This window comes from Lingula anatina, chromosome 6 (assembly GCF_051362555.1).
Source record: "Lingula anatina isolate TDL-2025a chromosome 6, LinAna3.0, whole genome shotgun sequence".
NCBI lineage: Eukaryota > Metazoa > Brachiopoda > Lingulata > Lingulida > Lingulidae > Lingula > Lingula anatina.
The window spans coordinates 834,735-862,498 of NC_141772.1; the positions used below are offsets into that span (position 1 = coordinate 834,735).

General features: G+C 36.2%; 1 protein-coding gene and 1 long non-coding RNA gene across 7 annotated transcripts in view; both read right to left on the bottom strand.

The window, feature by feature from the left end:
• Nucleotides 1–7,900: 7,900 nt before the first annotated feature.
• LOC147760958 (uncharacterized) lies at nt 7,901–9,615 on the bottom strand. Its single transcript, XR_015335083.1, has 2 exons — nt 9,251–9,615; nt 7,901–9,143 (listed from the first exon to the last, which is right to left on the bottom strand). It is a non-coding gene; the product is annotated as an uncharacterized LOC147760958 (long non-coding RNA).
• Nucleotides 9,616–9,684: 69 nt separating this feature from the next.
• Nucleotides 9,685–27,764, bottom strand: part of LOC106175501 (SLIT-ROBO Rho GTPase-activating protein 1) — a 45,717-nt gene continuing 27,637 nt past the window's right edge. For 3 of the 6 annotated variants that reach the window (XM_087015593.1, XM_087015590.1, XM_087015592.1), the window contains exons 4-21: nt 26,212–26,274; nt 25,601–25,756; nt 24,805–24,933; nt 24,345–24,569; nt 24,021–24,122; nt 23,532–23,702; nt 23,058–23,167; nt 22,524–22,626; nt 22,204–22,264; nt 21,827–21,904; nt 21,374–21,508; nt 21,109–21,214; nt 20,765–20,977; nt 20,021–20,047; nt 18,571–18,638; nt 15,460–15,495; nt 12,618–12,804; nt 9,685–11,642 (exon numbers count right to left, since the gene is read on the bottom strand). In XM_087015593.1, coding sequence (XP_086871719.1) covers nt 10,580–11,642; nt 12,618–12,804; nt 15,460–15,495; nt 18,571–18,638; nt 20,021–20,047; nt 20,765–20,977; nt 21,109–21,214; nt 21,374–21,508; nt 21,827–21,904; nt 22,204–22,264; nt 22,524–22,626; nt 23,058–23,167; nt 23,532–23,702; nt 24,021–24,122; nt 24,345–24,569; nt 24,805–24,933; nt 25,601–25,756; nt 26,212–26,274 — 3,033 coding nt within the window. In that variant the 3' untranslated portion in view covers nt 9,685–10,579. The remainder of the gene's footprint in view (nt 11,643–12,617; nt 12,805–15,459; nt 15,496–18,570; nt 18,639–20,020; nt 20,048–20,764; nt 20,978–21,108; nt 21,215–21,373; nt 21,509–21,826; nt 21,905–22,203; nt 22,265–22,523; nt 22,627–23,057; nt 23,168–23,531; nt 23,703–24,020; nt 24,123–24,344; nt 24,570–24,804; nt 24,934–25,600; nt 25,757–26,211; nt 26,275–27,764) is intronic. The other 3 variants (XM_087015591.1, XM_013557545.3, XM_013557546.3) reach the window with 3 other exon arrangements.

Consider the following 27,764-nt stretch of genomic DNA (forward strand, 5'->3'; position numbering starts at 1 on the left):
ACTCGAAACCATTCACCATACCGTGTTAGTGTATTCACACTGAAAATATTGTTTATGTTCGACGGCAGCCAAGAAACGACCCCAAAGTAAAGACATATTTAACTGTAGGAGCCTACATGTAGGCCTAATTAGTACCATAAAAAGGATTTTGATTTTAAATGCAAGTAAGATAGCTGCTCTTTAAATGATTTGTACTGTTCAAAAGGAATTGTTCGTTAAAAAGATATATGTCTGATATGTGGATGTAATATAAGTCAAATGATTTTAGTGCAAGAAGCTCTATATATTTTCTTTCACTTCAGTGATAATAGCCCAAAGGCCTAGACAAAGAAGCCCATCGCGTCGGTCAAGGTCGGACGTCCAAGGTCAGTCGCTCCTTTGCTGCCGGCCCATTGATTTGTCATACAATGTCGGGATAAATGCTGGCCTCTCTATCAGTTATACATATGAGGGGAATGTTCAATATGGAGTGCTGTGATCTAAAAACATTTCTCTCCCCCCCTTTAATCTCTTTATTGTGTCTGTGAAACCGGTCAAAAAATAGATCCTTGATTATACTTACAGGTATATTCTATCATTTTTATTCGTAGCCGCACCGAACTCTAAAGTTTGCAATTTTTTACAATACGTTCGATCATTCTCTCTATAACGGTACCTTTGAAGAAAAAAAAGCGAAAAATGACGTTTAAGATACATTCGCGAATTCTCTTTTTTCTAAAACTCGGGTGACAGAAAATGATAAATCTGGCCTTTTGTGCAAATCATGGACAATTTTAAAAATCGTGCCTTGCTAGTAAGGGGAGTTTTTGTTTTCAGTAACGTAACGAAGGTTTTAGCAACGCAAGTTTTAAAAATAAAAACCTTTTGGACGATTATCGCACGTTATTAATACTAACAAAAATTACATTGTGCAACATGTTGCCCTCAATATATCATTCACACTTTACACAATGCCCAGCCTGGTAACCAAGCATATGTGTGTGTGTGTGTGTGTGTGTGTGTCTCTGTGTGTGTGCATTCGCAAGCGTATCTTATACGCCAAATAATTTCAATTCCACCAAATAGTGAAATGAATATAAGTTATTAGAAATATTATTTATACTGTAATTTAGCTCAATACTTCGAGCCAAGATTTTTTTTACCGTTATTTTTGGCATTTTCTTGGTATATCGTCGGGTGCACAGCGGTCGTTTTAAATTAGTCACACGGTGACGTCGTTGGTGTTTACGATGCCCGGATGTTGCTTGTTCATATGCATGCCAAGGGCAGACATGAATTATACGAGTAACAAAATCTAACACAAACTAACGCACAGAATTGCCTGCGGTTTACAAACCAAAAATCCCGTATATAAACGCATAGGCCAGACTTCGTTAATATTTCGTTCAACGGTCCCATCGGTCCCATGTTTTTCTTCATATATGAATGTAGGCCTAAAAGTAAAGTAGGACTGAAATCATAGGTTTTTGCCGCTAAATTAATGAAGACAGATTTCTACTTCATGTGTTGATAAAAGACTGATAACTGAGATCTGTATTTTGCTTACACAGCTGTTATGTATACCTGATAACAGAGCTAATATAGCATATTGGCACTGAGGAACAACGATGCCGTTAAAGAATGTTTTAACAAGGCAGCAAAGCTGTCAAATGTACAGACAAAAAGCAGGAAATAACTATGCACAAAATAGGCTACTGTCAATTCTGATGCAAAAGTACATATGTTAAACTGCAAATTCAACATCAAATTTTAATTATGCTCAACAGGTAATACCAATGTAAGTAAAATGTGTAACAAGCATAAGGCTTCAGGCCCATGGCAGTTCAAGTTCACACTTTGAAAATGTATAACTTCCAGAAAAAGAAGCCAATTAGACTGCTTTTCCAACTCAGGCTGCATTTTAGTCCTGTATTTCTTTTCTGAACGTTTGGCAATCATCAGTAACATGGTTTTCCCATAATGGTCATCATGGCAGCAGCACCCAAAATTGTGTTTTCTTCTATTCTGATGCAATATTACATAGTGGTTAACAGCATAATGACCGTCAGTTTTTAATAATAAAATATACGTATCATGGATTTTCAGAAAATGTGACTAGCATGGGTCTTCAAGCCCATGGAACTTCAAAGTCACACCTTGAAAATGCCAATATGTGAAAAATTAAATTTTCACAAAAAAAAACTGTTTAACTAGCAGAAAGAATTACCAAACAGACTGCATTGCCTACCGAAGCTGTATCTTAGTCCCATGTTTCTTTCCTGTAAGTTTGAGAACAGTAAGTGACATGATTTTTCTTAAATGGTCATCATGGGAGCAGTGCCCAAAATATTTTTTTCCAAATTTTGATGCAATATTACATAACGTTTAACAGCATAATGACCATCAATTTTTAATAATAAAATATTAGTATTATGGATATTCAGAAAATGTGACTAGCAAAGGTCTTCAGGCCCATGGAACTTCAAAGTCACAACTTGAAAATGCCAAAATGTAAACAAGACAGCACTGTTCTGAAATGTTTTTTTTTTTTTTCCATTTTTAACACTTTTTTAACATAAAACAAAATTAACAGCTTACTGCCATTTTTATATGATCAACTAAGAAAATTGATGAGATGTGAAAAATATCAATAAAACGGTGTCAAATGTCCAATTTCCTCCATTCTGAGTTTCTGAACATAGTGAATGATTGAATCTTACAAACTGCAATGATATGAGTTTATTTCCATTTTTGAAACTTTATTACACAATACACGATTACAAGTTTACCATCATTTTTACGTTATCAACTAACAGTGTTGTAAAGATGCAGGAAATGTCAAACAAACACTTTTACGTATCTTATCAATTAAATAATGAAACTGTTAACATGCCTAAAAATTGAATCTGAGGAAATGTGAAACAAGACAGCACTATTCTGAAATGGGTTTATTTCCATTTTTAACACTTTTTTAACATAAAACAAAATTAACAGTTTACTGCCATTTTTATATGATCAACTAAGAAAATTGATGAGATGTGAAAAATATCAATAGAACAGTGTCAAATGTCCAATTTCCTCCATTCTGAGTTTCTGAACATAGTGAATGATTGAATCTTACAAACTGCAATGATATGAGTTTATTTCCATTTTTGACACCTTATTACACAATACACGATTACAAGTTTACCATCATTTTTACGTTATCAACTAACAATGTTGTAAAGATACAGGAAATGTCAAACAAACACTTTTACGTATCTTATTAATTAAATAATGAGACTGTTAACATGCCTAAGAATTGAATCTGAGGAAATGTGAAAAAACAGCATAACTTATAAAATAATGGTCCGATTATGCTGATTTTCGAACTTGACCTGCGTTTTAGTAAGATTGATTACTCCTGTGAGTTTCATGACAACAGGCCTATGGGTTTTCCTTGAAATGTGTTAACAGTGTTGCATATATGCTGAAAAGTGAAAAAACAGCATAACTACTAAAATAGTGGCCCGATCATGCCGATTTTCGAACTTGATCTGCGTTTAAGTAAGATTGATTACTCCTGTGAGTTTTATGACAACAGGCCTATCAGTTTTCCTTGAAACGTGTTAACAGTGTTGTATATATGCTGAAAAGTGAAGAAACAGCATAAATTCTACAATAATGGCCCGATCATGCTGATTTTCGAACTTGACCTGTGTTTTATGAATATTCATCAGCTCTGTAAATATAAAGCCAAAAAGTAAAACTGTCTTCCACTTATGGTGTTAACGCTGAAAGTGCACGGCGACGGCGACGGCGACATGATCGGCGACGGCGACGGCGACGACAGACGCAGGTGATGGCAATATGTACAGACACATCTGTGTCTGTACATAAAAATTACAGTCCGACAGTCAACGTTGCAGTTCAGATTTAAAAAAAAGACAAAGATAGAAATAAAAACACCAAGTAAATACTTATTTAAAAGCCAGGAGAGTGACCCAGTGGATCTAGAGCATTTGCTTATTCATAATAGACCCGCGCCTTTCATTCTAATCTCTTTTCAAAAACATAACGAACATGTGATCGTTAAAACAGAACAGAATTGAAAAAAACTTAATATAAACTTTCAAGATAATAAACAACGATGTTTTGCGATCTTTGTTTGGCGGTATCAAAATAAATAAATAAATAAATAAAACATGTAAACCATTCGAGTCTATGACTGAACTGAAACGTTCACATTTCGTTAAAGCGAGAATAATTTCCCAGTTTAGAATGAAATGGAAACCGTAACGCACATGTTAACGTTTCAGGAAATGGTCCCACTGCCATAACCACGAAGTAAACACGAGGAACCGGTTCTGTCACTGTGACCTCGAGGAAATTAATGTTCAATTTAGGGGCATAGTTTGGATATATGTCCTTTTGAAAAGGTGGATTACTTGAGATAGAAAATGGATGCCAATCAAGACATAGTGACCGGCTTCAAATACCAGGCTTTAGGTACCATGATTTTTCTCACAGTTACTGTAAGCTAAGATAAATTGAATATTTTTCCTATGTCAAAGAATATCGATGTGGAATAAGACATCAAATGTGCCAGTAACATATTTAGAGGAATGGAGAAATGTTACAATTTTTTTAATCCTTTAAAATGCGAGCGCCAATAATAGAGCGCAGCTCTCTTAGGAAGGTTACAGGTTTTACGTCATCACTTTCACAAGTTCTCCATAGGTTCGTTATACCCCCTTTACACTGGACGGCGTCCTTTCTGCGAGTTTCAAAAGGCTGTGAAAAGTCATCCATAACCCCTACATGCACTCTTTTCTACGGCTCTTTCCGCCCGACTGGCAATGTAAGAAACTACATATATGCGACTTGCCCAAAGAGGGTGTTCCGAAACCCATGGTCTTACTCGTTTTATACAAAAGGTAATTATTTAAGCTAAAGAGAATAAAAGATAGTTTACTTTTATTTTATTCATTCATTTATCATTTATTTAGTTTTTGTTGAAAGATACAGATTTTGGTTCAAGATTAATTGACTAATTTTCCCCATATTTAGCAACAATAAAACATGGAGGGACCAGTCCATATAATGTTTAACATATTTATTTTATAAAGACCGTTTTCAGTGTATAAATGCCCAGGAGATGTGAAGGGCATTGTTATTATATCCAGATTTTTACAGAAGCTATACATTTTAGGTTACACAGCACTGTTGGCTGCCACTGAAATAATAAGTGATGGAAAATGTCATTAGCAGAGGAGTTTACTTGTTAACCTTGACTGAGGAAAATTCAAATTGATATTGTCCTCGCTTATAGACAATTCTTCAAGTGCAAGGCTGAATTTTTTTACATCAATACACGTGGATAAACGACACATTAATGCCTTCATACAATTACTGAAGGATGGTATTATAATTTACAGTTTTGATTTTCTGATATGTACAATACCTTACAAAGTGGTAAAAACAATCTTTAAAGTTTTCTCAATAAAATTGTATATGGTATGATATATACACACTATCAATGGATCATGTCACCAAAGACCCGGGTGAAGAGAGATTATGTATTATGCATCCAAACAAGGTCAAAAAGGTCACTAATATTCCAAGAAAACATTTGTTAAAATACTCCTATCTTAACAATCTTTGTAAACACTGAATATACAGTTTTGTGCAGAGAAGATGCCATTACGGATACGCTTACTTCAAAAACTATTAACTTGTCTTACGTACGCCCCTTAAGAGGACAAAAGAATTGTGTGAAAATCCGTAGGCTAAAGGACAATGCCGACTTACGTACATCTTACTCACATCTTACGTACATCTTACACACATGCAGCGATGAGTAAGAAGGGGTGGGCTTACGCAAATAGGGTGACGGCGGGGTGTTTCTCGCCTTTCGGCAACACACAATCATGTGTGAAAACAGGCGTGATATATGATCTCGCTTAATTGTGGGTTATTAAATCGTCCTGTGTTACGCTGCGACGCGACCCTTTGCTCTGGTTAGAATGGGATGATTAAGAGTTATTCACATTGATTTACTGATTTCTTGTAAATGATACCTTTGTCAACGTGTCGATGATACGTCACTGTGTTGTGGTCTATAATACTGCAGGTCCAGTTTCCCGCTAACTGTGATGCAACCCAGGCATAACTTTGACTAAGTGAGTCAGTGAGCCGACTTTAAAATGTCCAAAAAAATAAATAAATAAATAACATTTAAACCCAAAATAATTTCCCTTTTTTTCACCGACGTCAGACTAATCATACTGTTCAATCGGAGTAACATAAATGCGAAAACTCGTAATAAGTTTCACGGCACTTTCACGTCACATAACTGCGTACAAATTTAACGAAGGCCATTTGTGCCAAGGTAAACGCTTGGTTCATTTCCTCTAGCTTCCGGTTTTTAAGCCAATCAGTACTTCGTTGACATTTTACACTACACCTACGACTACATGTGTCAAATTAATGCAAAATGGCGGGAAAGTGGGCTGGAATAGCCGTCTTGATTTAAGCAGGAATTTGATCACTGTTGTGAGGCTCAGTTTATAGTGAAGGAGGTTTTATATCTTCTTCTGCTTGCTTGACTATCGCCAGAGGCTTAAGGTGTGAATATCACTGTAACACTACCTTTGTTAAACGCACAATTACAGGCCAGTCATTATCGGTGGGGTGAGGGGGGAGTTAAACGCTACATCTATTGTATTACAATATATAGAGCCTGTGTCGGCTTTGACAAGAGTCAGTATGGTGAACAATTCTAGATAGTAAAGAGGTGCTAATAGTAATCCGTAATTATGCCGTTTCTGTAGCACATCCCTCCATCCTTGATTTTAGTTTGCTAACTAGTCGATACCCTATTTAGCGCAGTCTAATTTTAAGAGTATTGTTTTTTTTTTTTTTTTTTTTTTTACCCGTAAAAGCAACGTCCAATCCTATGTAATGAACATCAAACTTACAGATCACACCAACAACATAACATCTTAACGGAATCTCTTTCTGTAATGTTTGAGTTAATTGATGGTGGGAAAAGTCTTATTATTCAATGATTATAATAATTGTAGAAATAGGGCTACATGTAGTCGCACAAAAGCACATTCCTTAATACTGTGATCAATTCCAGGGTGTAGGGTTTCGTATATTTTGAAACTGCACTATTAACTTACCAACTTTGGACAGCTGGCTTGCAGACAGCTCTGTGCTTTAGATTTCCTCTTGGGATGATAATTTCACTGTTGTCAGGTGCTGGTTTCGTATCGGCAGTTGCCGCAGGGAGCGTGATTGAAATCAAACTTGGCACATCTTGAAAGTTTAAGTCGGACAAAAGATTTTCAGGTGACACTTTGAATCAGAGCTGCCACGTAAGCTAACTGTTTAATTACTGCAACGTACAGGTAAATTGAGAGCTCCGATAAGATCGCCATCTTCCTATCTCTCCATCAACATATTTCTTGAGACTGCCTTTATTTTCGTTCACTGTTCAACAAGGATAATTATCAAACGAAGAACATTGTATGAAGAAGGGATTTTTATTTATTATTTTATTCATGAAACAATAAGAAATCTGCTCGTTTCAGCAGAAGAACGGGAATATAAAACTATTAATTTAAAATAAAGTTCTTTGAAAATTGCAATTTAAAATAAAGGTATTAAAAAACTGCTTGCTTAAATCATTCCATCAAGATACACGTGAACTAAGTCTGGATCGAATAAGTTGTATGGATAATGTCATATAAGAATATTTGCTATATAAATATATGCCAGACATTTCCTTTATTGCGATAAATAAAATATTCTGATATAAATTCGAAAAAGAAAACACAAAAGAAACATCCGTCGCCAGTAATAGGTGCTGGTGACAGTCCGTATCGGTAACGTATAATGTGACAGAACGAGCTTGCATGCACCAAACCAAGCAAAGTTCAACCAAAAAAATTGTAACATTTATTGGTAATGATAGCCGGTCAGATTTCATGAAAACATTATATAACCATGCTGTAGTCTTTGATCATTGTGTGGACACATATAAATTATTGTGATGTACAATTATGTTGCCTGCAAGTTCCTTCAGTTAAGAAAAACCCTTATCTATGGTGAATTTTAATGGCTTAATACAAGAGCATTTTTTATATGCTCGCTTTCGACCTGTTTTAAAGTTGTGGTTCATTAGTAAGACGTTGGTACCAAAGAAAACAGCTTAATTCAAATGAAGGTCTTCAAACTAATATGTAGAAGTGTTATATCCAGTTGCCGTTAGGATATTTCTGGTAACAAAATTGTAATGACGGTAAGCGAGCGTCGATATTCGTCAGAAACCAGGTGAGATCGTTGATTAGGGATGGTGGGTATAAATAATGGAAAAATGGTGCTTGGGTACAGCCATAATTTGACGTACGAGTCACTGGATATTATCGTCGTCGTCTTAATCTCCGATTGAATACTCCGCGCCGCTTCATAATTAAAAGTAAAGAAAAAAAACGCGTTTGGATAGATTACCCGGTCCCTGTTGTTTTTCGTGATCGAAAAGGTTGGGGCAAAGCCAGGTTAAACTGCAATCAATTATATTCTCAAAATTTATAATAATGTGAGCATTTCAATGTAATAATTTGAGCTGAAATTGATACCTCTAGGAAAAACGTAAAATACACCGTCTTATTTGGGTTATTGTTCCTTTATTTTCAATATTCAGAATCAACAACACATGGGAATTTCAAAATCTACAACACAATTTACAGCAAAAAAAAAAAAAAAAAAAAACAAACTGTAACTATGTGCGCAGCAAAAACGCCTGTTGAAACAATTTTAGGAGTGACATTAATTTGTAACCGAGCCTTGAGAACCAAGACATCGTGAAGAGAGAAAATGCTATCTTAAACCTAGGTCCCAACTACGTTTTGGACGCACGGTTTTTAGGCTCCTTGCGTCCGTCTAGGGCGTAGCTAAATCGCAGGGAGGGAATCAAATAAAGCCTAGATCCCAACCGAAAGTATGGGCTGCTATGCGTGGTCTACGGCCAAAAAATGGGGGAAAACGTGGGAGTTCGTGCGTGAGGAGCACGTCCATCGTGCGACTTTTGGAGGACGCAAACAGCACGTAGAAACTTTTCGACATGATCAACAGCCGCTTCGTGCGATCTTGCTACGTCCTAGCCGGACGCAAGGAACCTAAAAGCCGTGCGTGGAAAACGTAATTGGGACCTAAGCTTAACTTTTCGACATGATCAACAGCCGCTACGTGCGATCTTGCTACGTCCTAGCCGGACGCAAGGAACCTAAAATACCGTGCGTGGAAAACGTATTTGGGACCTAGGCTTTAAATACTAACTGAAGGACGAATACGATGAAAGCGTGCCACATATAGATAAACAATGATTGTGTGCAGTCGGGCAGATAATCAGATAAGCGGTTGGGACTTGGGAGATGACAATTAAAGCTGTCACTCAGCAGCATCGGTAGAGGGAGAGGTGGCAATTAAGGCTGTCACTCATCACCTAAAACGAGGCCAACTCAACTAACTTCCCTTACCCCAGCTGACTTACTCTAAGCATTGTGTTCTATTGTGTTTACCCTGTAATTATGTGCAATTTGCGATACGTAAGTTTATCCATATCCGTAATGTCACCTTCTCTGCACAAAACTGTACCACTAGTCAAAATCACTGTAAAACTCCCCCTCATTTTGTATATTTATATAAGCAAAATCCCTATAACTTAAAAGGCCAAAGCCAATGTTGGTTATTATTTCACAGAAATAGTATTTTTAAAGTTGGCAATTGTAAAAAGGCAGATATAGCATATTGAGTATAATTTTATCTGCCAGAGATTGCAGGCATGAACTACCAGAAGAGGGCGCTATGCATTCCATATCAAGACAAGCTCTCCTGGTATGGATTTATGTTATTAAATGTACAGTGTATCATAAGAAGTTCTGATAAAGGTGCATCAAAATTGGGCAGAAGACTACACTGCAAATAGCACTAATATAATCCTATATTGAACTGAAGATGGCAGCACCTTATGCAACTGCATACTGTAGATGGCACCACTGCTCTCTGGAGATGTTTGAGGGACAATCCTTCCTGTGTTTATGTTATGGCAGGTACAAAGATTTCACTGTCATCATTAAGTAATTGTAATACTCCTAGCAAATGTCTCTTTGCACATAGCATCTTCACATATTTGGATTTCCCAATAATAATCAAACATCTCTTGTAAATTTCATAGCAGGCAAACTATGGAATATATCTGGTGTCATAACTATTTCTGTTGACACAAATTCCTTTTGCATTTCATAAGATACAGGTATGAATTCATCCATTAGAAGAGCCTTGGTAAGTTTATTTGACTGTAGAAGGCAGCACAATTCAATCCTTCAAGTATAGGTGTCAGCACTTTACAATCCAGGCCACAACCATCAGTTATCAAAACCTTCCAAGTATATGAAACTAATTATACTAAAACTGGTAGAAGGCAGATTTAAAACATTCTGAACAGGAAACATTGTGGCACTAGAACACTATGAAGAAGGCACAGCCATGAGAATTACGACTGGTTACACTGTCTCCCATCTTCTTTTGGCCATAAGAGGAGAGAAAATGTCAGCTACAATGCAGTGGGCCCCCCTGTTGGAGAACTGGAACTCCCATCAGCAGGAGATGATGGGGATTCCCCTCTCAGTTTCAAGTAGCCTGGTTTGGGTGGTTTCTTCATGACAGGAGGTCTTGCTTTGATGGAGGGTTTAGGGGCCACAGCAGGGCCGGGACTGGAGGCTTTCTCCATTGAAGGGGTAGGCGACGGCACTGAGCGCTCAGGGCTTTCACGATAGGCAGGCGGGAGGGATCTGCCTGTGCGTGCACTTATCGTGGCACTGGTGCTGACGCTTCGTTTGACCACACCTCCTTCCCGAACATCTCCTTGTTCTCCCACCACGTCCATGCCTGCCCTGAAGGTACTGGTGTGGGTGAGACTGCGCGGCATGGAGTTACTCATGCCTTTCTTCAGCGTACACTGGTTGGACTTGGCGAAGGTCTCCGCACCACTGGTGGGACTATCTGGGTCACTTTGGTCTTGTGGGGGTGAGGGGGACTCTGTGTCTTTTGCATCAGGGGGCAAGTCCAACACCAAATCTGGAGTGTGTTTAGGATTGGGAGGAATAGTGAACTTTCGGTTGGCCTGGGGGCCAAAAGACGAAGACGTTCCACTTTCAGACCGAGTCCTCTCAGAATTTTTACCCAGGGGCATCACATCCCCTCTGCCTCCACTATCTCTTCGACCACCTTCTAACCCTTCCTCTTGTTTGCCTAATGATTCCACCTGGGTCATGACCTCTGACAGCGCGTGATCCAGGTCTCTTTCAAGGTCGTCCGTACTGTTATCCTTGGAGTCTCCTGAAGTCAGGCTCAGCTCACTGAGAGAAACGCTGTCTGTACTCTTACTCGTGATCGACCCTAAACTCTGATCAGAGCTGTCTTGGCGGGAATGATGGTGCTGCCTCCTATCTGTCCTGTCCACTGATATGTTTGGCTGTGAGACGGACTTGTCCAGTGGCCCAACGGTCAGAGGTTCGTCCACTTTGGGGCCGCTTGCACTGTACGTCTTTGCAGGAAGAGACTCGGTTGACCGTCGTTTATCATTTTGAGACACTTGTCTGGTTAATTCAAAGTCCCTATACGGTAAAAGAAAAAACATGTCATTAGAAAAGATTTGATAACACAGGCTTTATCAAAATAAATTTTGGAAAGGAAAAACTGTTAGTAAAATACATATTGTATTAGTACTAAACCTTGATAAATGAATAAAAAAAAAGGCCCCTGCATAGTGTGACTAGGAAGTAACACACCTCAAAAGACTTCTTTATTTAGTTTCAGTATTACTTTTTTGTTTAAATACCTAATAATGTATAACTGTTTATGTTAACAACGTATCTGAATAACAAATTAAAAATGATCTGAAATTTATATTTTGTGTTGTGTCACAAGCATTAAAGGAGGTGAAAAAGCAATGAAACCATCACTGTTGGGTTTGTAATATTTTCATGGGATGTGAAATGTTAACTATCTTTAAGTGACACAATCACACAAAACTCGAGAAAGCTTAAGTAATCCTTAGATCAAAGATTTTGCCAAAATAGTGCTGTTTATTGGTAAGGTGCATAATTAAGCAGAAATATCAATAATTCTCTCTCTGTTAAGTGTTTCAGTGTAGGGAGATCTTTGTGAAAGTTAACAAAATGATAACTTACATTAGATTTCTGGTTTACCTACATCAAGACAACTAAACATCAACAAGACAAACCAAGTAAAAGAATCCAAACATACTCAAACTAGTACAGCTGTAAGATTTAAGGAGGGTTTACATTTAAGATGGATAGAGCATTCTCAGTGAAAAATTATAAATAAATAAAAATATAAGAAGAAAGCACAGTAGAAGAGAACATAATACTGACTGGTTTCTTGTCTGACTAGTAATGTTAGAAAAGCTTTACATGTCAGTATTTCTTGAGCTGAGGTTAGGGTCATTACTATTAACTTATCACATACACACATGCACAAACACACACATAAAAAAAAAAAAAAAAAATAAATAAAAAATCCACACACACAAATGCACACACACACAAGATTCTATACGTGATCCCTACCTTGGAGTTTGAGCAATTTTGATATATTTGTCTGGTATGAGCCCTTCTTTTCCATTGAAGTAACCGTCCCACCAGTCACTGGACACTTGGCTGTACAATAACAACTGGTCTCCTTTCTTAAATGACAGTTCCCTTCCTGTGCGCCCCTCAAAGTCATACAATGCCACTGCCTCTGTGACCTCTGGTTCTGGAAAGAAGAAAGAGAAAATTTTTGTCTACTACATAATTATATGTTCTATAGTGGCATGAAGAAACTGGTGGAGCTTGTTATTCAATGTTTTCATTAATGTTTTCAATTTGGGAATTTTTAAAATAGAAATTGTCCGAGTTGGAAGGTGTAACTTTCAACTGGCATTTTTCCTCCTACAGAAAATGTTTTTTATATTGCCCTTTGAATCTTGCATAATTAGGTTTCTCAGTGTTTGAAATTTCTTTGACTTCTTTGTTAAATGTAATAACTTTCAAATATTGAAAATTTTCAACATTTATGATATTTAAATGAAATATAAAAAAATTATATATTTTCATGAAATGTGATGGAAAAGGTCCCAATAATTTCATGAATATATCTAACATCAATTTTAATAAAATAAATTCTGAATGAGAGTTAAGACAAACTGAGAACTCTTCATACATTTAAGTGTCTTAAAATGTTATTACAAGGCTAGACAAATACAATTAAAAAATGACTTACATTACTTTTAACAAAAATGATCAATTAACATTTAATGAAACAGGATATACAAACAAATAACAATGTCAACCAACAAAACATATAATCAAACACTACCAACAGTAACATATAATACAAGTTCTAAGACATTTATTTCACTATGCTAAAGAAATTTATCAATATTACACTTACTTAACAACAATAACAAGAAACTACAACAAAAGTGCATTAAAACAAATCAAATGCAAAATTATTACAATACTAGTAGGATGCCTATTAAAATCCACTTCTTCAAATATGACTGAGCCATGCATATAATATAACATTTAAAACAAAACTGAACATGGGTTTTCTTCCTTTTTTTTAAATTATTGATAAACATAAAAAATGCATGTTATTCAGTAGTGAAAGTATGTTTGATATTTAAATATCCAAAAGTATATCATACTCAGAGCCAAGAGCAAACAACAGTTCTTTTTTCTCTTCCACCAGGTTTTTGTATTCCAAACAAGCCAAAACAGCCTACAGATGCTGTGAACTGCAGGTTATGCAGGCTCAGTCATGTAACAAACCCCTAAAGCATTCTGTGAACAATAGAACTCAGCATCAGTGTAATAACATGCATGTCAGGCAGAGAAAGCATGCATCATTGTCTGTGTGTGCAGTACTGTGTTGAACAAGGCACCATGTGTGGCTAACAAAATAACCAGCTGATACAAATGAACACTAATGTACCAGCGAGCTGTTGGCATACCAAGATGTTCATGTCACCCCATACCATGAAGGTGTACCATGAATCTTTTGGTACAGCATGAAACTTCCTGTACCACAATACAATAATGGTGACCCATTAAACCATCGGGATACTATAAAATGTTGGTGCACCATAAGTCTGCTGGTTTACATTGATTAAACTGCCAATAATAACATGCACATTGACTGATCTGTGAGCAAATTTCACAAAACACTTCTGGTTTCCAAAGATACTATTAATTAGAACTCTTTTCAAAGATGACTTTCTGAAATTTGGGTAAGGTAGCGATTTCTCCATCTTCTTCTACAAGGCCAATGGATTCTATGTTTATCAAAACAGCTAAAGCTGCAACTGCAAGCATTCCTGCAAGAAGACCATCAGCCAAACTAGAAAAGGAGAGTTTCCAAGCATTAAAATGCCAAAAGCATTGTCTAAAACCGTGTGCTCTCAAGGAAACTTTCTTGTTACAAGTTTTGAAATAAGTAACCATATTTCCCAATTTTTTGGATTTTAAAATTGAAATCTGGTTAATTGCCCCCAATAGCAAGGCATACTAGTGCATGGAACACCAACTTAGTTTCAATACAAAATAACGAAATCAGCTTTTAGAACTGGAACATAGATGGCATGAAAGCAGAGTTTGAATTCCATGCACTAAATCCATGTGACCATATTTCAGGATCTGCAGAAATGCTGAGTTGCAGTCACCAATTACGATACAACAGCAGGTCATTTCATACCTATAGGTCAGTATATGATCTGTGTATACACATAAGTCGATGTGTCACCTATATCTACACGCAGATCAATGACTGACCTATATCCAGCAGATGGTCGATGAAAGACCTTAAAAATATCCCTAAGGCATATCCTGAGCTTCATATTTTGTATGAACCTGTTTCTTCATGTTCTTAAGCCTTATAAGTTTACAGCTCCAGTCACAAATGCAAATTTGGTAATCCAGATTTGGGTGATTTTTACAGACGGTCATGTGATATTCAACAAAGGAGAAAAATATGATGGACTAATGCTTGACATAAGAAGCAATGAAGCATTGTGCCTGGTACCACCAGTTTTCACCCGGGTTAATGAGTGTCCTTGACCCCATGGTGGTTCTCGTGGCAACATTTGCTCAACGCTTTATTACTTCATAAGTCCAGTATTAGTATTTGAACTCTTATGTGACATCACACCACTGTTTGAATCTGAAGATCCACTCCTGTGACATAGTCAAAAGACCTGTGACTGGCAAAGACGTAAATAAAAAGTTGCTGAAGTTCAGTCGCAATAAGCGCGCATGTCTGATAATGTCTGGAGACTAGTAGATGAAGAAGCTGGTCCAGAACAGTTCTGAAACTCAAGCTACTGGTACGCTGAGCACATTGAAAACCCTTACTGTCTGGTGTAACAAGTACCTGTGATGGTCCAGAGTTTGTTCAGAAAGGCTTGGACTATGAGAGGCATGCAGAATAAAAAGAGACAGGGTGCAGTGAAGCAGTTGGTGTCTTTATGTGACCTGGAGCTAGGTCACTTATGTGGCATACTAGGTCATATCTAGGGCAACTAGGTCATATGTGGCCAATGAGCAACTAGGTCACGTGACCAACTACGTCACATAATTGCATCATAATGTAATATATGTTTCACATGCAAATTAAATCTTCAGTATAGTGAAGAATGTCTTACTTTATAATCTATCATCCTATAAATATTATGTGGTACAATACTGTTCTAATCACTGTACTTTATTGTAACATGTCTTACATGCAGAATGAAAAATTGCCAGTGGGACTGAATGACACTGGTTTCATTTTATGAAACTTCAATTCATATTAAATCAAATGATATTGCAGAAAGCTAGTGACGGAAATAACTTATTTTTGATCAATAATTACTGAAGTTTGGACTAATCTCAGATTTAAGATGAAGATGACCAATATTATTGATCTTTACAGATGTCTGGACCAAGTGCAACTAAAAGAATTTAATGATCTTTCTTTTGCTTAATATGATGGATTGGTCTGGATATTTATAAATATCAAGTGCATATGCCATGTTAAAGAAAAGAAAAATCATTTAAAAAGCATGCAAAATCTTTACTGATTTCAGAACATCAGGAAACTTGATCAAAATGTCTACATGATCTGATTTTATGTAAAAGTACTAAATTTTTTAGCACTGCTTTTTGTCACTTATAAAAAAATGCTTCGCAAAGTCTGGTAATTACTCTATCTTTTCAATGTGGGGAAATTGTGAATTTTACAGATACTATACATTTTTATTAATTTTTTAAAGTCATTAATTCTTAAAACTAGAACATTCTTATTGAGTGGTAGCAAAAATTTAAAAGCAGGCTACTCTATAGTTGTATACTATGCGGTAAAAGCACCACAAACGCTATACAGAAATATATGATTTTTGTGATAATATAATCATGTATCTGAAAGTGTGATGATTTTTTTGGTAATATTTTTAATTGTCCATTGAAAAGATGGAGTCATTACCACATATCTAAATCTAGTCTAATCAGTCACTCTGAATATCAACTGCAGGACAGTGACAAATAATCAGTATTCCACTAACTGTATAACTGTCAGTTCTTTGAACATCAGAGTGATTTTGTCTACTTTGATGACATTTGTCATCTACTACTGAAGATATATATGTATATAATATATACAAGCTGCAAGCAAGCTATTAACTGGTAGAAAACGCAAGCACCCTTACCTAACAAGTGATCTGCAGGACAGAAGAGAAAAGGAGAAAATACAGTGAGATACAAGACAACATGAAGTAACCTTTCAAATAGATATTGATATTGATATATGAAATAGGATACATATGCTTCATAATGTAAGATATATGTATGCAGTGGTTTGGGGTAATCCAATTTTAAGATGTGCTTTTTTTTTTACGATCAAGTACCTGTCCAACATAATAATTAACTGACATTTGTTGGTCCCCAAATCCCATACAGATATTATCTTTGCTTATGCTAAGAGTCAATTTAACTGCTGATTGTAGCTTTCAAAAAGAAATATGGTGTTAATATGTGTGTGTGATAACTGTGGTATATAACACCATGCTAAATGATTTCTAATTAACTGTATATTAAGTTATTCCATGTAATTATTCAAAACAATTCATAAAAGAATAATGTATATGCAGCAATCAAATACAGGGTCATACGTATACCATACCATACTCACTTGATACAAATGCATTTTCATCAAAAAAAATAAGATACTACATATACCCAAAAAATATTTATGCAATAATAATATCAAATGTTACTTTGGGAAACTCTTACTGCAGGGAGCTCTTCTTGGTACTATGCTGCCATCTACAGTGCATAAGACGGTAACACACCAATGATATCAGAGCTTTCATCATCGAGGTTTCTCATTGTAACAGACCAATGAAATGAGAGCTTCCATCAATAAGTTTTCCCACTGTAACATATTCTATCACAATCCCAATGTACAATGTAAATGACTAGCTATAGACAAGCAAATTGTGTAAACTAGCACATGCCGTCCTCACCAAAGATATATAGCTACAGGGTTAGGGTATCGGATTGTGCACCTAAAGTCAAAGGAAGTTTTCTCTTCGTAAAACATTCAGTGATATGAATTGTTACTATAAATTATTTCAGTATTCTGTATAAATTCAGCATTGTGAGGAAAATTTGGTGTGGTCTTCTGTTGCAAATTATAGTTATCTTATAAATAAACAATATTTCTAATACAGCAGAAATAATGACACAATAATAGGATTATCATGGTGCTTATTTTCAATTTTGGTTTGGTGACTTTCATTTGGATGAATTTACTTGTTTTTAGAAAATGTTAAAAGCAAAAGCAAAAACCAATTCTTAAAACAGTGATTTGCAATAGTGTAGCATTTCAGCCATTTTTCTCACAGTTCAAAACAGCATCACAACATACAAATACATTATGTTGAACAAAAGAAACACAAAAATGAAAGCATTTCAAACAGAATAAATATATCCTTATTTTTGGGAGTGCATAGCATAATTTGCAAATACAGGAATTCAAAGGGGGGGGGGGGGGGGGGAGAGACCCTTTTGTAATCTCCGCTGTTTTTGGTGGGTATTTTGCAATATAACTTTTATTGCTTTCTTTATTTCTTTTCTTTCATTTTTTTGTGGGGGGTGGGGGTGGGGGCAGTGCTGGATTGCACTCTTTGTTTTGACAAATGGGGTGAGTGAGGGGTTGGTTGGGTGCATCTGCCTTTTCACAGGAACATAAGAATCACTTTTGTCTTCAAATTTGAGCTAGGAAACAATTATCTTTTGCCAAGCGTTTAGTTTGCCATTTAGTTTTCATTTAAAAGTGAGTCTACACTGAAGCAATTCTAAAGACACTGAGATACACAAAACCATGGAAAATGTTTAAGACAGAGACTGAAAACAATTGCACAATTGTGACAGATGAGACAAGGCCAATTGTGACAGAAATGACATGAAGATGCTCTGAGGAGGAGCACCTGAAAAATAAACTTACCGTCTTCACTGACAACATCATCATCCACTTCATCCTCTTCGTCCGATAATTCTGCCAACTCACGATCACTAGAAAGAAATAACATTTTATTTAATACTTAAAGAGCATGAAGTTAGTTTTTTTTGTGAACTGTTTTATGTGATAAAATATCTAAAATTACAAAATCATGATAATATTTCCCCTTCTCCAACCTCCTTGGATTCTGCTCTAAATTTTGAGAGCACTTTCAAAATATAAAATTCAACCCCTGATTCTCAGGGCACATGCCTTCATGCTGATATGGTATTAACAGCACTCTCAGGACATCAAACCTATATGATATTCAAGGTACACGCTTTGAAAATGCAGCACAACAGCTTGGTTCCCCAGGGTGCATCAACTGCCTAGTACCATATATCATATAACACACTATAATCTGCCCATCAAATATACCAAAGCTAGGATCTGTTATCTGCCACTGATTGGACACTCACAGGGTCCTTGTCATGCCTGTATAGGACTGGAACTTCTCTATACCAACTTGTTCCTTGTCATTTTCGGATGATCTGTTTTTTTTAAATTATAATAATTTCTTAACTTCAGTGGAAGGTGGGTTACTGGAATATCATATACTGAATTTGTTGATTCACTGCCACACTTAGGCCCAGGCCCTATCAAATCAGTTTGAGGAAGGTCAGGGTATAAAGTACCAAAATAAAATCAGCACAGATGCAAGGGCTAAATCTACAAGCTGAGATTCAGTTCAATTAACAAATGTTATCAAACCTGTCATCATCAATGCTTGGACTCACTCTCAGGTTATGTTATTATAGCCAAAATAACTTGACAGTTTCAGGCACATACAAATCTAAACTGTCAAGGATAATTTCTTAAATGCAGTCCACTCAACAGAAATAAGACCAAAATATTTGTTCAAGGTATGCAGGAATTTTAGACTTTAAAATTTGTTTTAAAAGATATGTTGGAGATAAACTTCGATTTTTGTTATGCAGAATTTCCTGTATCTTTTAAGTCCCTTCTCAGTTTTTGGCTATAACCAAGCATATTTGAGAGACTCCAGAGACAAGCATTTAATGTAGTTATGCAGAGCTATATTGTCCAATCAAGTCTGAAAACTTTTAAGGTGCAATTAGTGAAAATCACCCAATTGAAGAAAAGTTTTTTTTTAATTTTCTGGACTTTTGAGTGTTAAAAGGTGAACAACACTGCAATCTCATCATAAAGATTTCATCAACTCCTATAATAAGTAATTCTGAAAACTGATGAAGATGCAGCATTGTCTCCTCAGCAACAAATGTCCAGGAATGTTTCTACAAACTTTTCTCAATATATTATTAGCATAAAACTTCAGTGAAATTATTGTAAGGTATTCTAACAATGGGTTAAGATAAAAACATGTCAACAAGTGCATTTCCAACATCTAGAGCATACTTGTGAAAGTGGATCTCACCCTAAATACTGTGAGCACCTATGAGAACTGAAAGCCAAGAGAACGTTGACTTAAAAAATAAACATATACACCAAGTGCCACTACGTGTTTAGAACAGTTTAAGGAAAATGTTTTGCCACAACTAAAAGCTGATAGCAATGTGAATATGCTGAAGCAGTGACAAAATTATTTATGTGTTTATTGGAATGCTGTAAAATAATTGCACTATAAGCAAGAGAGGCAATTTTTTTTCTCTCATATTGATTTTAATCTATTAATTTCATACTGGTTTCATGGTAGAGGCAGTTTCAATTTAGTTGGGCTAGTATGAAGTAAGTATGAATAAGCATATTATTATACTACTAATGCTAAGTATTATATAAATTTAACTGTTAAAGATATGCAAGAGAAACAATTTTCTGCTATCTGGCAGGTTTATTTTGGCATAAGTACAATAAATAGGTAGAAAGCATTTAGAAGTATTTGAAATTTCTCATCTGTTCTGTGGATTATTTCCAATGAAAAACACTGTATATAGCAATTCATGAATAATAAAAAAATAACTAAATAAAATAAATAAATAAATAAATAAATAAATAAATAAAATAAAATGAACAAATAAATAAAAATTGTCCTGCTAAAAATTCTCAACCTGCCGTAAGCCTGAAGTCAAAACTGAGATCAATTTATTTTCAAGGTCAAAGATAATGTCAGAGGTCAATGTCAGGTCAAAGATAATGTCAGGTCAAGGTTACATCAACTCACCCTTCCTCCATCATCATCCTCTCATAGACAGTTCCACCGTCATCGTTGGGGAAGATCTCCTCCTGGTGGCTGAGGATGAGTTTAATGAGGTCGTTGACGTAGCTCTGGTAGGTGACGGGGTCCTTGTCCCCAGGGACAGGAAGGAGGGTGGGGCCAAAACATATGGCCAGGTTATACGGATCCATCATGTTTTCATCACTGAACTCGGATAAACTGGAAAGGGAAGTTTAAATGCTGGTTGGACATGTTGGAACTGGGGTAAAGTTTACTCTTAATCTAAAGCAACAATGCCAATGTGAGGGTTTTTAATCTGAAATTGTTGGAAATTGTTGGAAAATACTTACTGATTTAGGAAGGAAAAGAGATATCTTAGCACCACAAAAACTGGACGTGGAAGTTGTGTGATCAGTTCTCGGAGTCGCGTTATGGAATCTTTGACGTTGTCTATCCCTGAAAAATATTATGTAGTCACTGTATTAAGGTTTTTGTCTTAACAAATTGGAATGTTAGGCACTACGAAATATTTTACAAATGCCAAACAAAACTGTATTGTCTGTGTGAGAGAGAGAGAGAGAGAGAGAGAGAGAGAGAGAGAGAGAGTATACATACTTGTACAGTCTATAAGAGCATCAAACATTTGTGTGGGGAAGATGGGTTCTCGTAATTCCCGGAAGTAAAGTTTCAGAACACCTGCCACGGAGTTGATACTGATATTGTCTGTCATTTCTATCAGCGGGTCTTCTCCTAGGAGACAATGGAACAGCTGTTATGATTGGCCAAAATAATGAATAGGACAAATACCATGTTGGTGCTGAACTCGACAGAAAAGCTCAACATAACTTTAATTACTTTGCAATTCCTACAAAGCTTCATAGGTACATTGCTGTTTGTTCTCTTAATTTAGCAAAAATTTTTTGTGAAAATTAGACATTTTTGTTACTTTGCCCAAAAACTCTACAAAGTCCTGTCAATTTTTAAAACTCTTGCGAGATAATAACCCTGATATAAAAGTCCTCAGTGAAGAAGTTACAAACAATTATTAGCCTAAGTCTGGTTACTTACCTTTTTCAAAGGCTGCCTTGAACTCATTGATTTCTAACTGTGATCCGGACACACGGAACACCCCCTGATTATGCATACCTGAAATAAAACATACAGAATCTTTTCCCATTACTGTAATTACTCATAAATTTTAAAGAAAAAAAAAAAAGAAAAAGAAAAAAAAATGGCAAGGACTGGTCATGCAATAATTCACAAGTAAGAGAAAATTGCTCTTTACCCCAGGAAAATAAATATTGGCAGGACAATCCCTTGAAATGGCCCTTTACACTTTTTAAAAATTTATTTTATTATTATTTTTTTTTGGTATAAACCATGTGTAAAGAAATTGATTGAGATTTTTGTTCTTGATAGAAAGTGAAATATGAAGTGCTACCCACCATATAAATTGATGATTCGAACACAACTCCTGATGATGAGAGGGACATCAACGCCTGTCACCTGAAAGAAACAGCAACAGAGACACTGAGACAGGCCTCCATAGCTTGGTCATATAAGAGAGAAAGAGAGAGGCCCTTGCTGGAGAAGCCATAGCAAAACATTCATATACCACATTGGTCATGTGCATCCATCTGCATGTGTCACCACAGGTGCACAGAAAACTTTTCATTTTTAGGAAAAATTACTTCAAGTGCTCGGCGTTAAATTCAACTACTAGCTTGAGCAAAGGTATATGAGTCCCAGGAATGTTATTTTTTACCTCTGCATATTCCTCAATGCTGCCTCCAAATAACTTAGGCTGTCCTACAGTTGGAGCTTTCCCTATGCGACGTTTCCTTGGCTTTGGCGGGAGCGATGGAGGTCTGAAGGAAATACTATGTGTTTAACTGTAGGATATGCAAGGAAAACTAACAGGTACACCTCAATTTATTTTGAGTTTATTTTCCCCTTTACCACATCTTTCCTGTTCTTTTGATGGGTTCTTTATTTTACACACCATGTAAATGTAGCCGAGTAACACATAACAAAATCGACCATATTTCATAAGGATCAGCTTCTTTATTCCTTCCTAAGTCCTGTATACTTATACATGCACACTCACGTGGAATTGCGAACACTGACAAAGAATAGTGTTGAGCGGTGATTTTATACTACCCTCTCACGTGACTGCCAATATCAATGCTTTATGTAATACTGTACTGAAATTTTGTAACCCTATTACATAAACAACATATACATAATAAACATACATTGAAACTAAAAATAAAATAAAAAATAAAAATTCCATATCTACCTTGTTGTCTGTCCTATTTTGACGCCCTCGCCCAGTGCCTTCTGTATTGAAGTGTGTTGAGCCTGAAGACGAGCCACTTTATTGCTGCCTAGCACATATTCTTTAAATTTCTGGAGAAATAAGGAAAAATTCTTTGAACTTGACTTAAAACTTGACTGTAATCTCACCAGTTGAGGTTATAAAAATATTCTGCTCAGGATGATCTACTTGTGTTAAGGATATCAAAATCCTTTTTAATATATCATGAAAATTTTAATTGGGATGATTTTTTTTTCCATTTATCAGTCTAAAACATAATTCCTGCTTACGTAATTCAGCCAATATAGAGTACTATACACAGCGTCACATCTGACACAAAGTCATATCAAATACTTCAAATCTGTCATATTGCTGCATTAAAACCTAACACACTGTCACACCTATCATACTTTCTCACACTTAACACACTGTCACAGCAAATCCGCAGTGCCTTACCTCTAAATAATAAACCTCAATGTCACTTCTGTTGGACTTCAGTTTGGCCACTTCACTGGGAGACTTGGGAGGCACTTTCTGTGGATCTTGGAAATATGGCGTGACATCGTACTCCTGACTTGTGATCATTTCCATGAGAGTTTTATCAGCAGCTTCTAGTGACTTCCACACCTGGAAATATCACACGTAATGACAGCTTTAAATAGGATTCTAAATTCACTATTACATCCAGCACAATCAACTGCATCAGAAAACCAATTTTACCACTGTATCCAAAATAATTCATGGTCTCACCAATCACAATTGTTGACACACTTGTCACAATCCAATAGCTCTCCTATACAATTTCACTGGCAGAACCATAAACTTATCAAATATGGTGTAACCTAGCACACTGTCTCACCTAACACAATGCACTCTCACTTAACATAATTTCCTCTCTCACCTAACACAATCCACTGTCTCACCAAACGCAATTCCATGCCTCACCTCATCATTCTCTAGTTTCAGCTCCTCTAATCTCTTGGAGAGCTGGTCGTATCTCTGGACTAACTCATCTTGCACAGACTTCTGAGCACTGACTTGAATCACCTGTAGGATGTACAGAATCTTATTACGTCTTTGTATTCCATTCACTTTGTTATTATGTCCTGTCCAGTTAAAGAAATCCAGCTCTGACACAAACAACAGATTTGTTAATATTTTTCAATTACTCCATGTGTGAACCTTAAACTGATTATTTTGGTCAGTCACCCTAACTAGAAACAGTCCTTTAGACTAATAAAATTGGTTTTGCAAGGAATCGTTTCTCACCTCGTCCCCTTTATGTGCCTGAAACTCAAATTTCTTCGGTAGAGCAAATATCGTGCTATTGCTCTCCAGAAATTTTTTCTTGTCCAGTCTGGCATCTCCCACATCGGTGATACCCTTATTGAGCAGATCTATGGCAAACTTGTGCGAGTTTTTCACATTTTCTTCAACCGACAGAGTTGTCATCATGAGCCTCGCCATTGCAGCGTGATAGCCGTAATCCATGCCCTGAGGGAATAATAATAATAATAATAATAATAATAATAATAATAATAATAATAATATGATTAATGACTGGTTATATAAACAAAAATGAATACCCAGACAATGCAGTAATAAGAAATGTCAACTCAGCAAGTGAGTATTTCCAACAACGCAGCTCAGTTGTCATTTTGATCAATTATTTACTGGATCACAACCAAAATCTGACCAATTTCAGGTCATCATGCTCCAATGAACTTACATCTAATAAATCTGACAGGTCATCCACAGAATATTTGTGTAAAGCTGCATTAGCAGCGTCTATGGTGAGAAGGTATTCATTTCTGGACTTTAGTGCCTTCAGCTTGTTTTCTTGATACTTATTTTGCCTCTGAAAAAAAATATGTACATGAATGCTTATCTTAGTAAATATGTAAAGACCCAGAAATAGTATATTATAAATAATGCCCATTTCTTTAAATATTTCATGTATTCAAAAGTATCAGTTTAGACATAAAATGCACTTTAAGATGAAGCTTTCATTCAGATTCAATGAAACCGTCCTTGTAACAATTTTTTGTCATTAAAAAAAATAAAAAAAAGACCTGACACATTATGAAACTGAAATAACATACAGGGCAGCCAGGGTTATCAAGTAAACCAACATTTCCTCCTTAATTCCTGTTACATATAGCATTTCCTACCACCATTCAAACCTTCCCATTTCCCCTGACACTCTGACAGGTACCCTGAGGTTCAAAACTTTGACAGTGAGAGCAGAGAATGAGCTGCTACTCTGATGTGATGAAGTTATGAAGCCTTGTGTATCCAAATGCTAAGTTACTTGAACTATCAGGATTGTTTCCTACTTTTTTTAACTTTTGTTCCCAGGTATCATGCCAGAAGCAGGAGAATTTGTTGAAACGTGGTCAGATTCTTTTCAGCATTCTTGATAAAATTTCTCAATTTCATAAGTAAGAGTAGGTGAGTGAGGCCGAGTTTGATCTATCTTTAAAAAAATACTAATAAATAAATAAATAAATAAAAATTCAAATCACCTTTTCCGCCTGTTTTTCTATGGACCTGTACTTCCTACTGGGGAGCCCACTCTTCCCAGCATGCTGTTCAACCTTCACTTTTTGACTCTCCGCCGTCTTCAGTTTGTTCTCCGCCTGTTTACTTTCATTGTAGTAAATGTGGTAGGTTTTCATTGCCTGTCAGAGAAAAAAAAAGCAATTCTGTTAGAGGACACAGTGGATTGCGTTTGGTGAGACTAAATTGCTGGGTGTGATGGTGAAACGTGTTTGGTGAGACAAAGAATTGTGCTGGGTTGGATGGTGAATTGTGTTAGGTGAGATGTTGACAGTTATTCATCAAGGTTTACTTAGCAATGCTTTAATCCAGATTAGAAGTCCATCTCCATGGTAAGACCTCAAAACCTGTGGTTGTTTGACATATTTTGCAGAAAATTATTCACAAACCTTTACACAGGAATTGAAGAATACTACCAAATCATTCTGTAAGCATAATTATTTTCAACAATTTTTTTCATGTTAACCATCAAATTAGGAGTAAAAAGTATTAAAAAATTTAAATATTCAAAATTTAAAATTGAAAACAAATTAATTTTATCAAAAAACTGCAGAACATGGCACAAGTATTAACTTACAGTTTGTAGTTTGTTCAGCATACTAAGGATTTCTTCGTGACTGTCAACTCCAATATCTCGGTACTAGAAGAAAAAACAACACCAAGACATCACAAGATATCAGACTAAAATAATATTATCATAGAAAAAAATTGTTTATTTTCTGAGCTAATTTTGAGCAGAAGAACAATTTCACCAACTGACTCCCCAAAGTATCCCCCTGGACTCCCTTAAGCGTCCCCCTTTGGACTCCCCTAAGTGAACCCCTCTTGACTCTCTAAGTGTCCTTCCTAATGCCTTCTGACCTCTCCGTGCCCATACCCTGGGGCTCTCCTCACCCAGTGGTAGACAATAATTATTGACTATTCCTAACAGACAACTGGTTACACGTAGCTTAACTGTATCAAAGTTCTCCTGAGACTAGAGAAGGACAGGAAATGGGGGATAGAGAAGTAGGAAATGCTGTGCTTTGATCTGTTGATTTGGTAATTAAATGGTTTTTAAATCTAGGGAAAAATGAAAGAAGATAGATAAGGATGGGAAGACAAAGCTAGAAGTATTTTATGCTTTGATAAATGAATTATGGGCTAAATGTGTAAGGTGCAGTGGAAATAAATAAAATTAATTAATTAAAATAAAATCAGAAAAATGAATAACTAAATGTGCAGACCTACGAATAAATACATAAGCCTATAAAAACAAACATATTGAATCTAAAAACAATTATTTCTGACAAATCTTTAAATTTCACAACTGGACTTGACACGTGCCATGCATAAACCTTATCAAGTTTTGGCAGATCTGTAAAAAATGTTGAATAAAGATAAACCAAGCCACACAAGGTCACAAATATTGCATGCAGCTGAATTATAATGCCAAATTTGTTCATAAGTAAAATATATACATATGGTTAAATGATCCAAATCTTAAAGCCCCCTTTACACTGGACGGCGTCCTTTCTGCGTTCAGCAGTCCCGCCCAATTTGAGAGTTAAAAAATTATAATACTTTTCGTGCCGACAACTGGCTGATCATTGAGCATTCATTCTGATACAAAATCAATGCTTGTGCCTCCTTATTAAGACCACAGCGTTGCCAAATTTCATGGTCGCAGAGAGGACGCAGAAAGGACGCTGTCCAGTGTAAAGGGGGTATAAGCAGCAGTGGGGTGGGGGTTGAAAAAAGGGGGGGTCTGATTGATATGTCATTGCAGAGAGAGAGAGAGAGAGAGAGAGAGAGAAAGAGAGAGAGAGAGAGAGAGAAATCCTGCTATTCCTTGGATCATATATCACTGTCCAATTGATTTAACAGACTGGTGACATTTTTACCCTGAAGTCTGTCTCAGGGAAAAAATTGTATGAATGTGTCTAAATGTTTGATATCATCTAATGGGAAATGTCCTGCAGGGTTTTCAACTCAACAGCTGTGGTCTGTTGAAAACAAAAAACCTCAAAAAGAACAACTCCATTCTTCCAGTATATCCATTTAAAATTCAGCAACCTCCATAAAAACCAAAAACCCTTTTTGGGGGGGAGGGGGAGGGGACATTCAGTAAAACAAATAGGTAGTTTTTTT